Below are 22,331 nucleotides of genomic sequence, written 5' to 3'. Positions count from 1 at the left end.
TAATCCTCCCCCACTTTTTGTAGTAACACTATTTTATTCAAGAATGTATTCTTTCAGTTTGCATAATTGATTTGATTTGGAAGATAAATTCTCTCTATCCCTTAGACTTTAAATGAAGTGCTGCTGTTGCTGACACTCAGCAAAATAGATAATCAACTGTGAACTGTGCTGACTTGAAATAATAAGAGAAAGCTGTGAGGAAATCTGTGGATTTGGGAGTGCATCGAGAATTTCAGGGGTTGTGTATTTTATTTACACCAGTGGAATACTCTCTATTTAAATCACAGCACAGGTTTTAGGCATGATGTGTTTCTACTAAACAAAATAGAAAACCTGAGTAGGAGATGAGGTTTGCAGTTTTTTTTTCCAAATTAGGTTGCACCTGGGCAACATACTGGAAACGCACAAAGACATTTGAACATAAAGGTCAGTATAATCATTAGTTCTAGGAGCTTGAAATTTACCCTTTTAGGATTTTTATAAAAGCAAAACTATGTATTTATTTATTTGTTTATGTATTTATTCGTTCCAGGTTAAGGTTTAAAAGCTTGCTAAACCAAGAAAGAAACACTGAACTTACAAATAACTACAAAATATACAGTATTTATACTCCAATTGTGTATTTTTGTTCTTACATTCATTATCTGGTATATAATCTGCAGTGCATCAGGATTCAAGAGCTTGCAGCAAATAATAGAAGCATCTTGAAGCTCATCAGAGTTTTCTTTCACTCTGCACAGACATTTTTCACAAATGCTGCATCCACAAAGCCACCAGCATTGTGGACAAGTAATGTGCAACTGAAATATTCCAGCCCTCGCTGCCAGACCGTGCAAAAGTTTCGTCTTTTATCTCAATTAATACACTAAAAAACAAACAAATTTAAAATTTTTGCAACATTCTTGATTGATAAAAGCCAGATTTATGACTTAAAGGGAAGCACAATTACCCAGTATATCTGCTGCAAGACATGCTGGGTGATTCACAAAACAAATTATATATCTAAATGGAATTAAAGAGACGTGAAAGATGATTTAAAATGGGATGCAATCACACACCTTTGGAACTTCAGGTTGGGGGTTCGACGGCTGATCAGAGCTTCTGTATCCAGTAAGGGTCCCTAGGCTAGACCCCCCATGCTAACCAAGCCTACATCGGATATGAATTAACAACCTCTTTATCAGCAAAAGGGCTATTCATCATCCCATCAGGTATTGACACAGCAGTGGGACTGTAACCAGATGGAGTATCACCTCAAAAGAATACTATTATTCCCTGCCAGCAGCAGTGACACCTGTAACATAGGCACTAAAACAAAAAGGTCAGCAGCATCCATCCATACTGCTCCGGTTCTCTGAGGAAATCTTGTGGGATGAGCTTGAAAACAATAACACGGACTGATAACTTTCCCGAGGCAGCTGCTGGGGTTGTTACTCCCTTTGGATCTTAGAATTAGAGCACTCTCCATAGTCAGCGACTTATGGTAGAATGGTGAGTCAATGATGCAAATAGGCCCCGTGGTACTGAGATGCTAATAATGAGTGCCAAGGGCACAGTGTCACTCAATAAATCAGGGCAACACTAGCTACTTTTGTTGATCGGATGAAATGACCATGAAAAATGTACGGGTGGGAAGCTTGCTCTTCCCAAAGGACAACGGCATGCAAGGCCACCTTGCTTTCAAAACAATATGTTTATTTATTTATTTTTTATCACAAATTTAGGTGTCAGCAAATCAGAACAGATGTTTATTCAGTGCAGCAAAATCCAAAAAAAAGAGGCTTTTGTTAAATATAATCTCTTAGGTTGTTTGGGTGGAAGGCTTGCATGTAGATGGATCAGTACAAATTAAATGCAGTTGTTTACTATTAATGGTCACCTATATTACACATTATATTTAAATTAACAACTGACTCAAACACCGAAAATACCAGTAATATTACATATTACATGTACCAGGTTAAGTCCACTATTTCATTTACTTTTATTTCAAACTAAATGAATAAATAACTTTTGCACTGTCCACTTCCTGCTGTGACAAAACAAATTTCCCACGTGTGGGACTAATAAAGGTTATCTTATCTTATCTTAAATCAATGAAATCTTAACTATTCAAATATTTCGGCATTACATGCGTTGCAGAACTCTTTTTTTGTTTTTAAAGGAACGATTCTGAGATATAACTTCTTTTAGGGAGCACATTTTCAGTCTTTGCATTGAGAATAGTACTCAAAGGGCAAGTAGCTTGAGTGTCTTGGTGAAATAGAGGGCTGTGCAAGAAGCTGGGCAGTCATTCAGTTGATCATTCAGTCATCTCGAGAGCTGGCAAATCAGTTGGTGCAGCACACTGAGCTGCGCTAGTTGTCAATCTGAGCTCGTTCTTTGCCCTCTGGTCAAACTGTTCAACTGGCAGGGTGGAAGTATATAATCTGACAACTCGTGTTACAAGGCAGTGGAGGCACTGTTCAGTCATCTCTTTCCAGCAAGATTGCTGTCCAGATGCTTAAAAATCTGTAACAGGACCTCCTGTAAAAACTCTGTTAAAAGCGAGTGTATCCTCCAAAAAAGGAAGAAATGTGCACCTGTATTCTTTTCACAAGATTTAGAAAGTAGTAAACAAAAAATAATTGATTAACACTTTTTGTGCATTTGTGTGTATCATTCAAGTAGAAAGAACTGATGTGAACTTCAGAAAACGTAACCTGTTCATACAAAACCTATGAGTGACTGAGCATCAATTATGTGATAACCTACATCTGAGCACAGGAGCAAGTAGGAAAATGAGTCACACGCTGCACTAAAAATGCTGATTGTGAGTTGTCATTATTACAGTCCAAATCAGGAAATGATTACAAAGTGCATAAAAAAAATTGTTAGACTAGATGAAGTTTTATCTTTGGGATTGCTTTGATTATGAAACTGCTGCTCTGATTACATGATACTCTTATTATTAACATTATAAATTTTCTAGGGTCTCTTTGCCTGAAGTGGTTCTGTAAAAAAAAAAAAAAAAAATCTGATTTAAAAGTGGATTTTTTTTGGGTCTGTTTAGTGTACAGGTAATATTTAAAATAAAATGAGACAGAAATAGTGCTCCATAGCGAGGTAAAGCTTGCAATTTTCTTGTGCGCAAAAGTAAGTAGTCTGGTGATAATTGGTGGACTTTTGTCTGCGCCCTTATTTCCCAATGGATCACCACAGCGGGTAGTACGGAGCCCCTCTGATGACATGGTCCAAAAAATAAATAAATTGTGGCCACAAAATACTACTTCGTGGGCACGAAATGGGTATAACGTGCCCACGAAATACTTATTTGTGGCCACGAAATACTATTTCGAGGGCACGAAATAGGTATAACGTGCGCACGAAATGCTAATTTGTGGGCACGAAACACTTGACCGATAACCGTGATCCTTCCCAGGCCCTTGCAGTTGGTTGACAATAAAATCTATCCCGGCGTCCAGGTCGTACTTGCGTCTGTAAAGCAACTGGGCCCTCAATATCCTGTTTAAATGTCTCTCCGTAATAATAGTTCCTTGCATTGCCAGGCTTTTCTAAATGCATTTGTAGCTATTCCCAACCGTAAAATAAAACTCAATCATACTGTCTCTGTACATGGTGTATAGGTTTAGCCTACTCTTATGCCTATGGTTCTACGCAACTGTCCAGGAATTGTATCAATATAATGTGCGCACGTCATCTATTTCGTTGCCACAAATGCATAATTCGTTGCCACGTTATACCCAATTCGTGCCCACAAATTAGCATTTCGTGCGCACGTTATACCTATTTCGTGCCCTCGAAATAGTATTTCGTGGCCACAAATAAGTATTTAGTGGGCACGTTATACTATTTCGAGGGCACGAAGTAGTATTTTGTGGCCACAATTTATTTATTTTTTGGACCATGTCATCAGAGGGGCTCCGTAGGATAGAGCCGCATGTTCGATTTGACACAGATTTTACACTGAATGCTCTTCCTCATGCAATCCTCACGTTTATCTGGGCTTGGGACTGGCATTAGAAGTACACTTGTGACTCTCTGTGTTTATGTTTGTGTCCTCATGGTTTCAAATTAGAGCTCTTGTGTGTGTAAAGTGAATGTGTTAACCACCAATAATACTGACATTTATATAAATTCATCTAACAATATATCTTAATCGAGTTAAGAACCTTTAGAGTTCAGTCCCCAGACAGTTATCTGAGCTAACTTGCCCAGTGGTCCACAGTAGTGATCAAATACTTTAAGTCTAATCAGATTATCCATCACGTGATAGCATCAAAGAGCCATCTCATTGCCCCCACCAGATTAATTTGATGGCACGGCGACGACCTTGTCCTGTTGTGTGAAGCAGCTACAAATACTTCCACGTGAAGGTAGAGATCTTTGCACTCACTGCAATGGATTAGGAGTGAACCAAGCCACACATCCATTTTACACTCCTAGTTTATGTCTCCGTACGTGTTTGTGTGTGCGAGTGTTTGTGTTTGTCAAGGATGAAGAGTGTATATGATTTTTTTTCTTCCCAGGGTCACTTTGCCTCGAGGTGATTCTTGTATTTTTATTTTTTTTATTTTCCAGGCTCACACTCTACTTAAGCTCTGAACCAATTTAACACAGAGCGGGAACGCAGCAAAAAGCTTGACAGAGTCACTCAAATCCCCATCTGCACTATATTGGGGGCATGACAAGAAAAAAAACGAGGGTGAACGATAGAGAAGAGGAAAGTGGTCTATCAGGAAAGAGTGGGGAGGGCAGGCTGTTTAAGGGGGAATGAAATAGATCTGCATGGACACAGAAAGAGAGCAGTGTGTGTGTGTACTATGAATGGCACTATATTGCTAGGAAGAGTTATTTAAAACTGATATTTAATTATCATACAGACATTAAACTGATGTCTAAACTGGAGCAAAAGATATTCATCTCACTTGTTAGTAAATGAAACGAGACTTCATCAAAAACAGATCAGACAAGTTTCAAAGTTTGGGGCTAAAAACACTGGCAGCCATATGTGTTTTCCATTTATACAGCCATTAAACTGATGAAAGGATTGCTGAATTGAAGGGGATGGGCCAAATGAATTCATTTGTCACTTTCTAATTTCTCAGTTGTTCAGAGCCGTTTGCCAACAGCTCTTAAAAAGTTGTGTTAAGAACAGTAATAAAAACAGACCATGTCGATGATGAGCTCCAAAAATGATGCAGTGCCACCTGTTAATGCTACAAGATGTAGACAGAATGCCAAAATGGCTTTCCCTGAACAAAACCCACATTAGGGATTTGTTAATTACTTCAACAAGGCAAAATGAGAGAAAAGCTGTGTGCATGTGTGTGTGTTATACATCTATGGTGAGAAGCAGTAAAAAAGAATTTCAAATTGTGATGCCCATCACAATTTGTTTACTCCCAACTTGGATTTAAATTATCAATATATCCATACTGCATGTGCCAGGCTGAGCAGCACACGTCTGCAGCTAAAGCCAGGCAAGTGATTTAAGAGGTCCATTGTGGTGCTGTGGAGTATAGCGCACCACAGAAAAGGCAAAGTGAGAGGCAATGCCAGTGTTGTGACAAGCATGTCAAAATCTCTTAGGCATGAATAAACATTCTCTTTCATAAGAGATTATTTTGCTTTTGTCATGACAGAAGCGTGTACCGTCATTCTCGTGTGTGTGTGTGTGTGTGTGTGTGTGTGTGTGTGTGTGTGTTTCAGAGAGAGAGAGAGAGAGTCTACGTAAAAGGATGAGTAGGCATCTACATAAGAGAGGTGAAAAATAAAGAGTCAAAACCAAAAAACAAATCAACAAACAAACAAACAAACAAACAAACAAACAAACAAAAAAAACTGAGCATCTACTAAACATTAAAGATGAAGCTTGTAATAAAGCAAAAATAATAAAAAATCAATAATGATTAAAACTAATGAAAGAATGTTATAATGTTATAATGAACATTTAGTACTAATTTAGCTGATTTTGCCACTAAAACAACTGCAAAATTAACACAAAATACAGGAACAAAAACAAGACATATATTCATCCAAATGACTGTTTAGACAAAAGTAATTGTAACTTGCAACAGAAAATTATTGGAATATCAGATAAAGAATTTTCTTTGAGTTTGTCATTATGTTTGTTAACTAATGAAACAAAACAATGATAGTTTTGGGTTTAGTTTTTAAATTGGCATATATAATATGAAAAGCCATTATTTACTACAATTGTTTACTAGTACTAATACATACCTACACTACAGTATTATTTGGCCTATTGGAGCTAATAGCCATGAAATGAAAATGGTACCATCCATGTTTTTTAGCCTGTTGCTAGACATCGTGAAGACAATATAATATCCCCTATATGTAATATCACTCAAAATTACACTTTTGTGTCTATAAAGCAGATGTTGGAGCTGTGAAATGAAAAAGACGGGATGCAGGATATGATGTCACAGATGCTTAAAAGTTCAAAATGACTAACAGGTGATTGCTTGGCAACCTGTTGATATCCTGACATAGATAAGAACCTTCAGGTGCCTAAGATCTGTGTGCCGAATTTGGTTGCTAAACTCTTGATCATGTCACAGGTGTTGGCAGACAAAGCAACAAAAGCACAGACAGACAGAAATCTCTCGAATTACAGGAAGATACCCGATTAACCACACCAGGTGTAGCCTGATTCACCATGAAGGTTTTATGGAATATTAGACAGCATTGGTTCAGTGTCGATGGTATTACCCCTACACTAGTACATTGGGGTAAACCAGTGGTCAAAAGACAGCTCCTTTGTTCACAGGGGAGACTGTTGACCAACTAAATGAGGTGAATGAATGAAGCAGTGAAAAGACAAAATGACGAAAAAGTGTTTGCGCAAGATGACACATAAGAAAGGCTGATATAATTTGGCTGATATACATGTAAAAGCCCACCATAACTAAAAAAAAGTCCTGCCAAAGCAACCCCTGCTGGTGATAGTTTGTATTTTTGTGTATGTGAATGGATGTTTTACACATAGCCCAGACTAGCTTTTGTTATGTGACATGGACAATTTTACATCCCTGCAGTTCAGTTAAAGAGTGGGCGTTTCTAAAATGTGCCCTTGTAATGTAGAATTGATCGATGTAGGTTGATAGGGTTCAGTGGAATGAATATAAAATGTAATCAATGAACTGATTAGTTCACACCACCCAAGTAGGTCAGTCATTAATGACAGTACAAACATACTGTTGGAGGAAAAGTGGGACAGTGGTCAGTACTGTTGCCTCCCAGCACAAAGGTTCATTGCTCGAACCTGCTGGTGTTCTGCGTGGAGTGCGCTCTACCTGTGACAATAAGGAAGGCCAGCTCCACACCCACACAGGGACTGATTTGGATAAGCAGTTTAAACAAAGTGTATGGATGTACAAAGAAAAACAAACCTTGGAGAGTTAGTATCAGAATCAGCAATACATAATTTCTAGATTCCAGCCTGCTTTAGTGACATAGCAACAAATTGCTCATAAGTACATTTCATTATGGGATATTACCATACAACAGTTGTTTGGCCATTTTTTAATAAACCAAAGAAAATTATACCAATTTAAATCCAACAAAGAATTTGCAGAAAGAAAGCAAGACAAAAACAAGATGTCATGAACATCCCACAATTACAAACACTTTGTTTTTCATCTTTAATGGCATTATATTTTAACCCTATATAATCTTAATTAATGTATAAAACTAAAGATGCAGCCCTGGAGCTCAAGCTAAGTTGATCCTTCTTGTGAGAATGATCAAACTACTGTGTGTTTGCGTGACTAAGTTAATAGCAGCAGTCACAGGAAGGGGTAGAGGGCTAGCAAGCAATAAGATGGGCGGTGGAGGCAGGGTGCTGCCATGGGCTGCAGGGAGAGAGAGGGAGTACAAAGACAAACGGGGGCAGCTTTGATGGCTAATGCAATAACCACAGCTGCCACTGAATGAGCCAGAATGATGAAGAGTAATCAGAGTGGTTGAGGCAGCTCTAAAAGTGAGAGACACCGCAAACACGGGTAGTTGATAGATGGCTAAAAGGGAGGTTGGAGAGAGGAAAAGACAAAGCAATTCATTATATCAAGAACACTGTAGCTGTCATTTTTTTGTGAAATTTGGCAACAGCTTGTGAATCTCAAGAAGACTGATGATTGCTAAAATATCAATCAATCAGCACCCTTATGAGAATCTTTATTTAAGTGGCTAGTTAAAGCAACTGAAGAACTATTTTCAGTACTGATGTCTTCAAAAGGTGAAATGAGGATGTCTGCCTTTTTTTCCCCCTCTGCTTGATAAGTGACTTAAACTAGCAGTTTATTATCACAATGGCTGCAAATAAATTTTTGACCAGTCAGCCAATCAATTAATCATTGCAGCTCTGCAATCAACTTTAACCTGGCTGGTGTCCAGTCTGGAGAGGATGGGGGGGGCGGTGGTCAGGGCTCCCTGTTATGAACCGCCTGGCTTAATGGAAGAAAATGTAGGAGAGGTAGCTCACTAAGACCCAGGGGAGACTCAACACTAATTTCAGTCTGAAAGCTACCACATTGCTCGTCTGATCTAAGAGTCAGCGGGATCACAACCAAGAATCACCAGAATGACACTCGTCCATAATAGAGTGGTCAAACCAGGTACATTAAAGACCTCCCTGTGGAGTGGCATACACAACCCGGTGAAAACAGATGTCTCTTTGGACTGCCTTTTCTAGAAGCTTCCTACTCATCAGGAAGATGAAAGCGATGAATCAACTGTGTTAGTTCTTTTACGGATCGTTTCAGAGGGAAAGGGCCATAATCAAAGGCAAGGTCAGAAAAGAGCCGACTCTCTGCCCAGCACTCATCACAGGAGAAGAAAGAGAAAACATGTTGTGCTTCTGATGCCTGTTTCATAAATTAGAAGAGCGATTTCTAAAGCTAATGAGATTTTAAAAATCTTTAAATGTAATTGAATTTATACATCATGCACTTAATAAAAGAATTAAGTGAATGCCAAGTGTAATTTTATTTTAATAATCACTTGCAGATTTCAACATTTCTGTCTCAAAGTAATCTCCTTTTTCCAAATTAGCCAAAAATAAATAAACAGATATCTAAAACACAGGGAAAACTAAGGTGATCTGTCTCTGATGCACTACTATATGTAGTTCATTCTGAAAATAAAATCAGCGAAAGGGTGGCACTGCCACTCTATTGAAATGTGTTATCATTTTTATTAGATCAATCACTTGGCAAGAGTGTAATTTATCACATGGTTGTAAAAAAAAAGTTAAAAAAAAAAACAGATGAGAGACTCAAAACCTGTTTTATGACTTTTGGTACTTTTAGTAATTTGAATCTAAATAGGTTATTAAGTTTGAGTGCTTCAGGTACATCAATCTTTTTAATTGACAGTTTGCCCTTTCTAAAACCATTTGGCGTCAAGCAAGTTTTGACTTTGAAGCCGATTATCTATTTGCAGTACTTGAGCAGACAAACTGACTTTCCCTTGTGTACGTTAGACATTTGTGGTTTCCGTGGTAATTTTATAGCGGGGTCTTTGTGAAATGGATAGCTGAAGCGAGCTCAGACTAATCTTAGAAGTGCTGCAGTGAAAACAGAATTAAAGTTATCTTAAAAAAGGTGAAAGAATGAAAATCTCTTTATAGGGTTTTGGTTTAAACATTGTTGTGTCCCTTTTACTGGTATGTAACAGTTATCAATTCACTTTAGAGTGAGGCATTTTATAATCCCATTGTTATTCTAATGTTATTATACAAATACACATTTTTTTTAGCCAATATGTATTAAAGCATCAGCTGAGAAGAAAGGAAGAAGTGGGGAGAACAAAAATCCCCATACACACGTTTATTATCCTTTTTTCTGCCCTGAAATCACCTTTGCCGTCTGTCAAAAAAGTCAAATCCTTTACCACACACTTTTGAGTATCAAGCCAGAAGCAAGCTGCAGCCTCCTTCAAGCTGCATCAAAGAGAATATCTGGGTACCCTCAGATAGCCGAGTGGTAAACTCCTTCACCTGTGCAACTCTGTTTGCCACAACAGGTATACAGTAGTTTGAGCCATTAAACATTCTCCCTTGATTTTCCCCACTGCCCGAGGAAAAAATAAAATAAAAATTTAATTAAAAACATAAAATCAAAGGAGAGTTGACCTCTCTCCTTGAAAAAAGTCAACTTTTTCTCTGAAGCTCATAAAAACTTCTGATGTTACACGATACAAATTGTACCCCCAAACATAAAACAACAAAGCTTTTTAAAAAATACAAAGGTAAAATCTTGTTAAAGTCATCACAAATTTCAGGTAAGTGACTGAAACAGGCAACTGCAGATGAACTGGGAAACTAGTAAAAGTCTCATAAATAAAATGAAAAAAAAATCTGTTTAATTATTTGGTTTCTTGTATGTGTGTGTGTGTGTTTTTCTCCACTTTAGCTTAAAGTAACACATGTAATTGTAGCAGCGGATGCCATTGGATATGCATGCAGACCTATTAAAAGCTTAATGCATAAACAAAATGAGCTCTGTAAGTGGAAGCCAGTAAGGAAAGGTCAGAGTTATTTCTTCCTTTTCCAAAGTGAAGAGCTTTGGACCAGCTCTGCGGAGAAAATCACAGTCATGCAAATATGACGAGACGAAAGCTGGCATAACTACTTGCTATATTTGACACTGTGACTTTGACCCTAGCCCTGAGCTGAAAGAAATAGGCTTTCACAGCTGAGCTTTTAGGTTTATCATATTTGAAAGCAAATTCACCCCCCCCCCCCCCATTCTGCAAAAAAAAAAAAAAAAGTCAGTGGCTTAAAACATTGCTCTAGGGTCCCCAGAGATCCATTTGTGTCTTACTCACTCTCTGAGTGGATGGGTGGGGCGTATGAGCACATTTGCAGCTTCATCTTTTTTTTTCTCTATTCGTTTTTATTTGAAAGACAAATATTACTATTAGTGTACTTCTGTATAATATTGTTGTCTTATCCTATTGTCATTAACCATTGAGGATTTCCTAGTTTATTTGTACTGGAGCAGTTGCCGAGTGAAATCCTGACAGAAATGGAGGAAAATGGTCAATTGTGTCTCATTCTGCAGCTGGAGATGCGACGCAGAGCTTCAAACCAGAACAGGATGTGTTGCTATTTTCAAGTGTTATTGATCAACGCCAGGGATGCTTCTTTCCAGTGCTCTGTACAAATAGTGATTATGAATAATGGCTGTAGCACACCACTGAGAGACGTGCCTTCTAATGTTTTCTTTGTATGTCAAGTGCAATATTGACTTCACATGTACAGACACACACATGATTCCCATAACATCTGACCGATTTCCACAATTTTCCATCTCCTGCTGGTTTGCATTCAGACATCAAGTTTAAGCTTAATGTGCCGACTGAACACCCCTAATGTGGATTAGCTATGCATGGTAATGTCTAGAAGGAATCCTTGCCTCCCTCATGTAATATTCCTGAAAGTGCTGCCGTGTTTGTGTGAGTTATTGTGTGTCTGTGTTTCTGTGCTGCGTTGACATGAAATCATGCGCTCAAAAATAACTATAGCTTTGCTTTCTATTTTAACATCCGCACCCCAGGGGAGTATAAAACATGCTTAATACTAGTCTGACCTGGAAAACTGGGAAAAAAGAGGCTATGCCACCAGGTTTGCAGCCCCGTTACCTTTAAATCGAAGTCATAATAAAGTGAGTGGGCTGCCTTTGGATAATAATACAGACTGTTCATGCTGAGAGTGCGATTTTGCTAATGAGAGATAGTCAAGAGTGAAGATTTAAACGATTTACAATAGGGAACCAGTGATCCCAGGTAACCTTGTGGTGATTTGTGAGTGCATGGATATGTAGTGAGGAGGAAGAAGGAACAGACTGAGTCAGTGCATGTGCACATAATGCATAAACGTCTATGGAAAAATGTTTGGATGGCCATTTTCATAATCTAATTGAATGCATATAAAATTTAGAATTATGAAAGGATTTGCTGCAAAATAAGCCTGTTAATGATATGTTTGCACTGCTCAACACTGGTTTCCTTCTGACTCAAAACTCAGTTAAAGTTCCACAATTAGATTGATCATCAAATTAGTTTTTAGGGTGCAATTATAAATGATTTACAGGCCAGTCTTTGTGATTAGGGCCAACTGCCTAATAAGTAAGCTGACTTGTAGTGAAAGGAGCATGATTAACCAAGAGATGAATAAGCACCTGATGAAAATGCCTACTGTCCTCGTCCCAGTGTAAGTGCATCGCTATTGTTTCCCAGAAAAACTCGACCCCGAGCCACAGCCTTCAGCGCCAAACTACAGATGATTTTGTCCTTTCATCTCGACTGAATCGGTGGCTGACAGAAACCGGCACAATTTTCACAGTGATTGATGTTTGTGACTGGAACTTGACAGCTGGCAACATGCTACAAAACAGTTGCTTTGCTTGTCAGTGCAACTATTTTTGTTTAAATGTTTCAACATCAAACCAAAGTTAAAACCTAAGCGTAGCCTTCAGACTGTTCATATGTATTCACAAGCTGTTGCCCTCAAATATCATTTGAGGGCAATTTTCACTTGCAAAAGGGATCAAACATGTGCCATACACAGTGATGTAGTGAGACATCAAAGATACAGAGGCTGTGAAACTGTGTTTTTGTTGTTGTGTAAGCAGTGGAAAACAATGGAAATGACTGCAAATTACACAAAAAAGCCAGGTGAAAAGAAAAAATAATATGCCCGTGTAATAATTTCACTTGATTTCACTTAATCTCAACAGACTTTAAAAGCCAACAGCAGTGGAGCTAAAAATGTGCATCATAATTGCTTGCTTCTTCCAATTTAAGTGTGAAGGGACAAGAAAGCAAAGTACGACAAATGTTCAGTTGTTGGCAGCAATAATGAACACAAGCGTCTTTAAGGGTTAATTCAGCTTTTAAAGTGGGGTCGTACAAAGTACTTATTCCTTGTCGGCGTATTACCTTCAATAAATGGCAGCTGAAGTGCCGACCGTCATTTAATAAATTGCTGTGAAAGCTAAGCAATGCACTGGTGAGGATGGGGTCAGCAGGAAAATGTATTATTCATACATGTATATCTCTCTATCTATCTATATCTATCTATATATCTAAAACAGAGGCTTTCAGTTATAAATGTATATTCCAGTCCAAGTCTCTGAGTCTGTATTATTGTGAGACTTTGTTATTACACCAGATGATAACGTAGACTAAAGTTTTCACACTGGAAGTGTTGTGGCGACCAGAGACCACAGAAAGGACTTTGAGCAAAATAACCACTGAATATGGGGAAGTGGGTGTGCCTGGAGAGAGTTAAGTAAAACAAAAACAAAAAACCCCAACAACTTATATTCTCTATTCATTGCGTAAGGTGTAATATTTAATTTTGATGTTTATGGCAGCTAATGAAAATCAGAAATCTAGTATCTCTTATCATTAGGGTATTTCCTAAAATTAATCAAAAGAGGCTCTGGTCAGGTAACTTGGTGGCAGTTTCAGCACTGTGAGCAGGTCCTAAGTCATCCTGGAAAAAGGAAATCTGCAGCAGATGGAAGCATGAAGTAGTCTAAAATATCCTGGTAGATGGCCGCGTTGACTTTGGACTTGATAAAACACAGCGGACCAACACTAGCTGATGACATGGCAAACCACATCAACACAGACTGTGGGAAATTCAGCCTGGACTTTGATTCTGTGCCTCTGCTGACTCTAGGACCTTGAAAGACAGAATTTACTTTCATGCGATAAGAGGACTTTGGACCATTGATCAAAAGTTCTTTTCCTCACTTTTCCTCCTTCTCTATGGATCAGCGTCATAATATTAGGGACAGTTGAAGCCACTTTCCTGAAGATGTTAGTGCACCTCGGTCCATTCCTTGTGAAGCGCCACCAAGTTCTTAATTTGAATCTTCTTGAAAACCCTCTAAAGGCTGGGGCCATCTCTGCTGCTTGGGCACCTTTTCCTATCACAATTTATCCTTGCTCTCAACTTTCATTTAATATGCTTCCATCCAGCACTCTGCAAAGAGCCAGCCTTTTCAGCAGTGACCTTCTGTGGCTTGTGGAGGGTATCGTCATCTGGACCCAAATCAGTTGTCATTGTTGTTGTGTGTACTGAACAAGTCGACAATACCATGGTATTTAACCCTATAGATTATATTTAACCCATTTACCGAAACTGAAAATAAAATATTCTAATAATTTGAGATACCAGATTTTTGTTTTTGATGAGTTCTAATAATGATCTTTAAAACTAAAATTAAAAAAACGACAAAATATTTCACTTAATGTGCAATGAGCTTGAAATAAAAAAAAGTTTTTCACAATATTTTCATATGCAATAATAATAACCTGTTAATTTAAACAATTTTTTTCTTTTATCTATGCACTGCTAAAATCCTGACATAAGTTAAAAACAGCAGGTGGGCGTTTCGGCTATATTGACATGAGAAATGATCACTCAGTGTGAAGAGAGAGATGCCTGATCAGCTGCACTTCCTTTAACTGAGTGAGCGCAGGCTGAGAGAGTTGTGGGAAGTAGCAGCACAGCTGGATTGAAAGCTTCAGAGAGTTAACAAAGCTAAAAAACTAGCTTTGTGCTGAGGCGAGTTGGAAACAAAGATGTGCGGTTCTTTGAGCTGAAACCTGGAAGGCACAGTGCTGCGACATGGGAGGCTCATTAACTTGTTCACACATTCTATAATGGGACTGTTAAGTTTCCAAACTCACACGCATCACACATCTTCAAATAATATGAAAACTATGAATTACTTTATATAGAAATGTTTTTGTAACTACTTAATCAAAGTGTATTTAACACAAGGTGTTACAGAGTAATATTTTAACTCATTAAACACCCACATTAATTTTTATATCAAATACACTTTTTTTGCCCTTCTTATTTGTTACTTTGGATAAGGCAAATTATTGCAAAAAACAAAGAACCCATTGTTCCAAAGGTACACACAAAACCTAATACTTTAAGAGTTTTCAAGCAACAACAGATGGTGAAATATGTGAAAAAGAGAGACTTAAAATTGAAATATCCCTGAAAAAAAAATGCATGCAGCAAGCTGTTAGTTTGTTTGTTATCAAACTTTGGGGGAAAAATAATTTTGACAAACAGCTGCAGTATCACAGCATGGGCACGCATATGTCCTCTATATCTTCTTCATCCTAAATGCCTTTGTAATTTATTTTGATTAATTAGAATAGAATATCCAAGATAAATAGACTTTTTTATAAATATAACTTCAAATATATAACTTCAGTCATTTTTTAACAGTGTGTGGCAGCCCTCTGCAGTGTCAGTGTAGCAGTGTAGCACTAAATCTGTACCTTTAAAGAAACAGTCCTTGCTGTGTACCACGTAGATCCGTCTTCTTTCCAGGCAGGCAGTGCGGTAAACCTCACAGTGGTTCTCATAGAATCTGCCGTCTGAGCCGCACACCGGCACGAAGGAGGGCCGGCATTTTTCCTGGCAAACGCACTCTGCGCGGCCAGTTTCTGCCATTAGCACACATTGTCGACCCCGTCCACAGTAGGTCCTCCGACAGGGGTCTCCATCCGGATCAGACAGGGCTGGAAGAGCAAGAGAGAAAAGGGCTTTTATATTAAGAAAGAAAGCCAGAGTGTATGCCTTCATAAAATCGTATGAGAGGGGGAAACTTAGGCAATTTTTACTTGCATATATAAATCGGAAAGAGTTACAAGGGCAGAGATAGAGATCAGCTGAATTTACAAAAAGCAAAAATGAAATAGATTTGTCTCTCCAGCACAGACAGACAAAGACATGAGTATTGCTTTCTCATAGATTTGTGCTGCTTAAAAATAACATGGCCAAAATTCAAGGACAGTTCTCATGTAGTGTGAGATTCTGAAGAACTTAGATAATCACTGACAAATCCAATGCTTGAACACAAATATGTTTTCAAATAAATGAATCAAAACCCAAAAAAAAAAAAAAAAATCACATTAATTCTCATTTAAAAAAAAATACTATATTAGATATGTGGTGCAGAATAAAACAAATCAAATATGTATTAAGGAAAACACATTTGCATGGATCATACAGTAGGCACCAAAATTAGAAAAACCGTAAACCAATGACAAACACCTCGAAACGTGATGGCAATTATCACACGGTGCTAACGAGGATAAACCCTTTTTTAAACACAGTCTGACTCTCTACAGCTCAAACTGCAGGCTGCCCTTATTAACACCTCTCAGCAATCATTTGCACATACATGAGCACATGTGCATACAAACATACCAAGGTGTATATGTATTTATGTACTTGAGCATATAAGGGCACTGAAAATGTAAGTAGAGTTTCCACATTCTGCCTTAGCTATTTTGTTACCTATTAACACAAATGCACTCACTACTCACCCTCTTCATTATAACAACTCCTTGTGTCATCTCCTGACCTACACACATATGCAGGGACAAATGCACACAGCCATCACCACTGTAACCACTCACTGCCTAGGGCACCTTGCTTCTTCTTCTTCTCACTGATTTAATCTATCTGCACTTAAAGGAAGTCAAAAAGCTGCTGATTCAGCCAGATGCTCCACCTTGGATTGATGTTTCCTGACTCCGTGAGCCTGACCTCTGGCCCATGCTCCGTGGGGTTATTACAGTGAAAACGAGATTCTCTAAAAGGTACAAGCAAGGAATTTGCTGCCTCACAACCTCATCTAGCAAATGCCAGGGGAATATATTAAACATAAAAACGCCAGATCCCTCCTAGAGTTTACATGTTTTTTCATATGGTCGTGAGAGCGCCGAATTAATTATAGGCAAACATGAAACTCTCCTACGCAAGCACCCACAGTGTTGAATTTATTGGCAGAGGCTTAACTGTAGGGTTTATCTGCAAGATGATAAAGATTCATTCTGTAGTTTTATTTGAAAATAAAAGCATTTTACAACAAAAATGAGTAAAGCATTTGATATAGATGAGACTTGATTTTTTGAGTAATTAAGTAAATAAGTAACATTTATTTATATAGCACTTTTTAAAACAAGAAGCTATTAAAAAGTGCTTCACATGGGAATATAAAAGCATATCAAACAAAACAACATATTACACATGAACATTACCCAAATGCCTTTCTAAACAGATGTGTTTTAAGCTGTTTTTTAAAAGAAGCCACAGAGTCGATGGTGCGTAGCGGGGGAGGTAAACTGTTCCACTGTATTGGAGCTAGGGTTTGAAAAGCGCAATCCCCTTTCATTTTCGAATGGGTCCCTGGAATAGTCAGAAGACCACTATCAGTGGATCCTGTTTGGAGAGTAGGGCTGAAGAAGCTCAGTGATATAGGTGGGGACCTCTCCTCGTAAAGACATAAACGTAAAAGTGAGGATTTTAAACTAATATCTGTACCCAACCGGAAGCAACTGCAAGGATTTTAACATGGGAGTGATATGGGAGAATTTATTACTGTGGGTTAAAAGCCTTGCTGTGGTATTTTGGACCGCTTGAAGGCAATTTAAGGAAGCCTTAGACAGACAGGAAAAGAGTGCATTACAATAGTCTAACCGGGAGGAGATGAAGGCATGGACAAGCATCTCCATTTCACCTTTGGAGACAATAGTCCTAAGTTTAGCAATATTTCTTAAATGAAAAAAGCAGGAGTGGGTCACAGACTTGATATGAGCATCAAGAGACAGAGATTGATCAAAAATTATTCCAAGATTCTGAGCAGTAGCTTTTGTCGAGGCTGAGAAAGGACCAATTGACTAATTTGGGGCTTGATACTCTCTGGAGCAAGAATTAAACACTCAGCCTTGTCTGCGTTCAGCTGCAAAAAATTGTTCGATTTCCTTAAGACAGTTCATTAGAGTGGATAATTTGTCTAATTCCCAAGGTTTAAAGGAGATGTACAATTGGATATCGTCTGCATACAGATGTTAGGAAATAATTATGAAACCGCTAATGATATGGCCTAAAGGAAGAATATATAATGAAAATAACAAGGGGCTTAAAACCAATCCTTGTGGGACTCCGCATGAAATTTTTTACTACATCTGACCGGAAATTTCCCACTGAAACTAAAAGTGTTCTATCAGCCAGAAATTAGGTGAACCACTTTAGGACAGATCCAGATATCCCTACCATATGAGTTGAGTTATTATTTTATATGGAGACCGCTTCATTCACCATTAGAAAAATTTGCCATGTAGTTTCCCTCGGTGGTTTTCCAAAATTAGCCTCTAAGAACATTATAGGACTTCCAGTGTAGGTAGGAGACATTCAAGCCAAAACTTCTTCTTCTGACAGCTAGTCAGTGCCTGTGAATGCAGATGAATCTGAAATTCCATTTTGTCTACTGGTACTAACAGATTTTGCATATCCAAAAGCACCAATCAGTTTATGGAGATCAGCATAAGATAAGAACTTCTGAACCATCCTTTTGGTTTCTGTTAAAATATAAAAATGTCAAAAAGTGGTAAAAGATTAGGAGTCCCGCAGCCATTACAGGCCTACGGCAGGTGTTTATCATTTAAAACACTGTTCTAAGCTCTCACAAAAATGAAGTTTTGGCGTTAAAGCAAAGCTTTAAAAGCCCTAATTGATCCTGCTGTTTCTTCTATTAAAATTGCAAGCATTTTGTGCCTCTTGTTTACCTTTGAAGTCAACAAGCTCTGTTATTTGCCATGGAAACCAGAGCAAACCATAAACGACATGACTGTTCACTGCAACAAACTGCTTGGCATTAATAAATTCAGTGTCGAGGTAAGAAAGAAAACAACACTGGAAAGGAACGATAATTCTAGCATCTAAAAAAGTCTAAAAACTCTAAAGTCACTGTCAGAAGGATGATTTGCTCTTAAAAGAAAATAATAGATTTAGTAGCCATTGTGTTCATGCAGTTTTGAGGTTGAGTCAGTCGGGATGCTGAGAAGGGGTCAACTTTATTATCCCTCTCTTGAATAAAGCTAAAAACCATACTGGCTTAACTTAAAAGAACCCAGTCCACGCTCTTATATTCAAACTGCTGAAAAGAGAAATTGAATTTGCCTCCAGTATAATCATATCTCAACTCTCAGCATATTCAATAATAGAGGTAATACGCTGTTGTCGGAGGAAAAAAGTCCCTTAATTGCATAAAGGAGATTTGAGGGCCAATGCACAGAGGAACACAAGCTCACACACACACACACACACACACACACACACACACACACACACACACACACACACACACACACCCTCCTACTTACTTTTAGGTGTCAGTATGTATGCAAACATAGACTCTATAGTCACTGTCTAATATCCAGCATCTGTGCTTGCAAACAGTGGAACATGGTCAAATATGAACACACAGAAATGCTGCTGAAATTACTAAACCTTATGTGAACAGAAATAATGATTAACAGACCAAATAAATCACAGTAACTACTGTGATAGTAGTAGTTTAGGATTTTGAAATGCGTGACCACCTTTTTTCTTTCCATTTGACATATTCTTGTCTAAACTTGGAATCAATTAATAGAAAATAACTGGTGGAGTAATCAGTAATAAGCATATTCGATATCGGCAGTTAAGTACAGCCCACAGGTAGGTGCAGCCTGACCTGACTTATTACTATGACTACTTCTTTATCATAATTAAGTATTGGGAATCAAACTAAGTCGCGGCTTGGGGGCGTGCCAGGTAACTAGCCCGATGGGAGTGTGAGGGGGATGGAGAGAGTAAAGACAGACTCAATATCCAGTTTACTAATTGTTCTGCGTGTCTCGGCAAAGCATCTGTGGGAAATGCAAAATATCCCAGCTCCCCTGCGACCTTGCTGTTCATGTCAAGGTCGGGGACGATTACAAGATCGTTTGTATTCTCCAAGCATGAGAGATTAAATGCTTAGCAACAAACATCCAGTGGCTGTTATCCACTGGCGCTGGTTCTTCCTTCTTCATCTTCCCCTAGCTCTCTCCCCTTCCGTCCTCTTTCTTCTTTTCCCATTTTGTTCAGAGAACAGAGTACATGAACAGCTGCCGCTCAAACAACAGAAACAATAGTGCCCAAAAGTTACATTTACAATACGCAAGCTGTCTGACATTTAGCTAATTCGTAACACTCGCATTCATCCTCACCATAAGTTCTTTTGTCTCACTCTCTTTTGGACCACGTTGGTTGCAATTGTGGGTTGCTTAAGAGGCTAAAAATGTCATTTGATAATCCTTCCTGTTTAAGCCGCTGGCGCAGTACATATAAATGGCTCTTACAAGATGAAGCTTTTTTATGGTGCCAAGACAATACCATGCTGACCATACTGCTTCAAGCCTTTCTATCCTGTCACTGCAGTTTTTTGTTGATTATTCTTCATCTTCCTTTTTTCCACCCCTCTCTATTTCACTGCATGTGTATGTGTCTCTGTCTTTGTTTCCTCACTTTCTCTTTGTCAATATCTTTCTAAACTGGGCCTCAGAGAAACTGAAACCAGACATTGTCCACTATAATTACAGATTTCCTGTGCGTGTTTTACGAGAAGCACTGCTGATAATTACATAGGAACATAAGGGACTGGGATGCGGTGCTAAGACTATTTTGGCTTATCTCCCTGACATTTTATGATAATCCAACATAAGTTTCCTCCTTTATTCCCCTTTTATGCAAGCCTAAGTGGATGAGAGCATAACTGGAAGCACAGCATGACTGACTGCCTTTTCATTTGTCGGGAAAAGCTACAATCTTGTCAGTCTCAGCCCTTACTGAATCATTTTGAAAAAGCTATTGGTAATTTGAATCCACAGTGAGGCATATAATGTGTGTGCAGAGCGCACTAGCATAAAGAACACAGCGAGTGCACGCACACACACACACACACACACACACACACACACACACACACACACACACACACACACAGAAAGAGAAAGTCAGAATATGTCACTTCACTCTGGAAGCAAAGTACTTATGTCTAAGCCCTCGCTCTATTTAGCAACTAAAATATGCCTCAATTTATTTATACCTGAGGCTAGACTCTCAAGCTCTTTAAATTCCTTTAACATTTAAAGGCAATCACAATAAACTTTATTTATTTTGTATTTAATCCAGCTCCACAGAGGCTAGTTTGTTTTTTGATACATTCTCCTTGGAGAGACAGAGGGACACTGTAAGAGCTTCTTAGTAATTAGACTAGAAGAATATTTGCCCTGCTGATGTGGGACTCACTGCCTGCAGCACTACAATGTCATAAACCACCTTGATCCATGGAAATCTGCTGCAGTCACAAACCCATACAGACACAAAGAGTTTTCTCTTTTTTCCCTGCCAGCAGACAGCTTCCGTTTTGTGATCGAGCCACTAAAGTGCCGCCGTCTTTTTAATTCAAGTGTTACATGAGTGTAGCATACATGTGCATGTAAAGGGCATGTGGATGGAGCACTTGTTTATTTGAGTTGTGCCGTCCAGGAAATGTACAGTCACATCTGCTGATCCTACAGATCATTCTGTTTGCTCTGAAGCAGCTGTAGATAATTAAATATTGAGACGCGCCGTCAAACACTGTCTCCCCTGTTCTGCACAGTTGGACAAAGCTATTCTGACATGCACACCAAGCTGGAATATCAATGGACAGCAGCGGCCCTCGGTGTTAGGTGAGATACTCACAGATAAGCACAAACCTGTCAGTTTAACTGCACTGTACCCAAAATGATGTTTTCTTTTTTTAGTACAGAAAGTAGAATGCAAACAAGCAGAGGGAAATTTTGTTTAGGTTACATGGATATTCAAGGCGCATCTTTTGTTCCCTTTTTTTCCCATTAAGCTCTAAATTTGTCCTTTGGCCTAGCGGTAATACTACACTTGACAAGAGGACTGATTCATCCAGCTTGCACATCAGACTCCATAAAATTCTACAAGATCACAAATCTTATGGCAAAACAGAAATGAAAAAAAAAAAAAATAGACTGTCAAAAGGTTAAAAACAACCCATTTTTAAGATATGAAGTGTGTTTCCTGCGATTGGGTGTTGTTTTTACTGTCCCACCTTCAGTATTGATAATTTTAAATATCAGACACAGCACGTGAAAAACCAACCACAGACACAGACTGAGAATCTCAGCTGAAGCTTCTCCCAGAGCTGTGTCTGAAAAGTGTAGTTTATTGAACAGGTTCTTGTGCATTAACTGAAAATACATTTTGCACAGCCACACAAGCCTGGGGTTGAGATCTGGTCGGTCAAATTTGTCCCCTTAGATATGTTGGCGACTCGTCCGTCTTTAGCCTGTGGCAGTAACACAGTGTAGATGAGGTTGATCGACAGTTTCATTTAAACCTAGTGGTGTTTTTATCAGAACAAAAACTGTTTCATATCAAA

At 38.5% G+C, this 22,331-nt stretch overlaps 1 protein-coding gene across 1 annotated transcript in view; it reads right to left on the bottom strand.

Annotated features, from left to right (window-relative positions):
* Positions 1 to 22,331, bottom strand: part of fstl4 (follistatin-like 4) — a 213,864-nt gene that overhangs the window by 107,698 nt on the left and 83,835 nt on the right. Inside the window, exon 4 of the mRNA XM_063487535.1 lies at positions 15,340 to 15,582. Coding sequence (XP_063343605.1) covers positions 15,340 to 15,582 — 243 coding nt within the window. The remainder of the gene's footprint in view (positions 1 to 15,339; positions 15,583 to 22,331) is intronic.

Source organism: Pelmatolapia mariae, linkage group LG10_11, assembly GCF_036321145.2.
Source record: "Pelmatolapia mariae isolate MD_Pm_ZW linkage group LG10_11, Pm_UMD_F_2, whole genome shotgun sequence".
NCBI classification, from domain to species: Eukaryota; Metazoa; Chordata; class Actinopteri; order Cichliformes; family Cichlidae; genus Pelmatolapia; species Pelmatolapia mariae.
The sequence above is the reverse complement of the archived record's forward strand: the minus strand, read 5'-3'. Positions and strand labels throughout refer to the sequence as shown.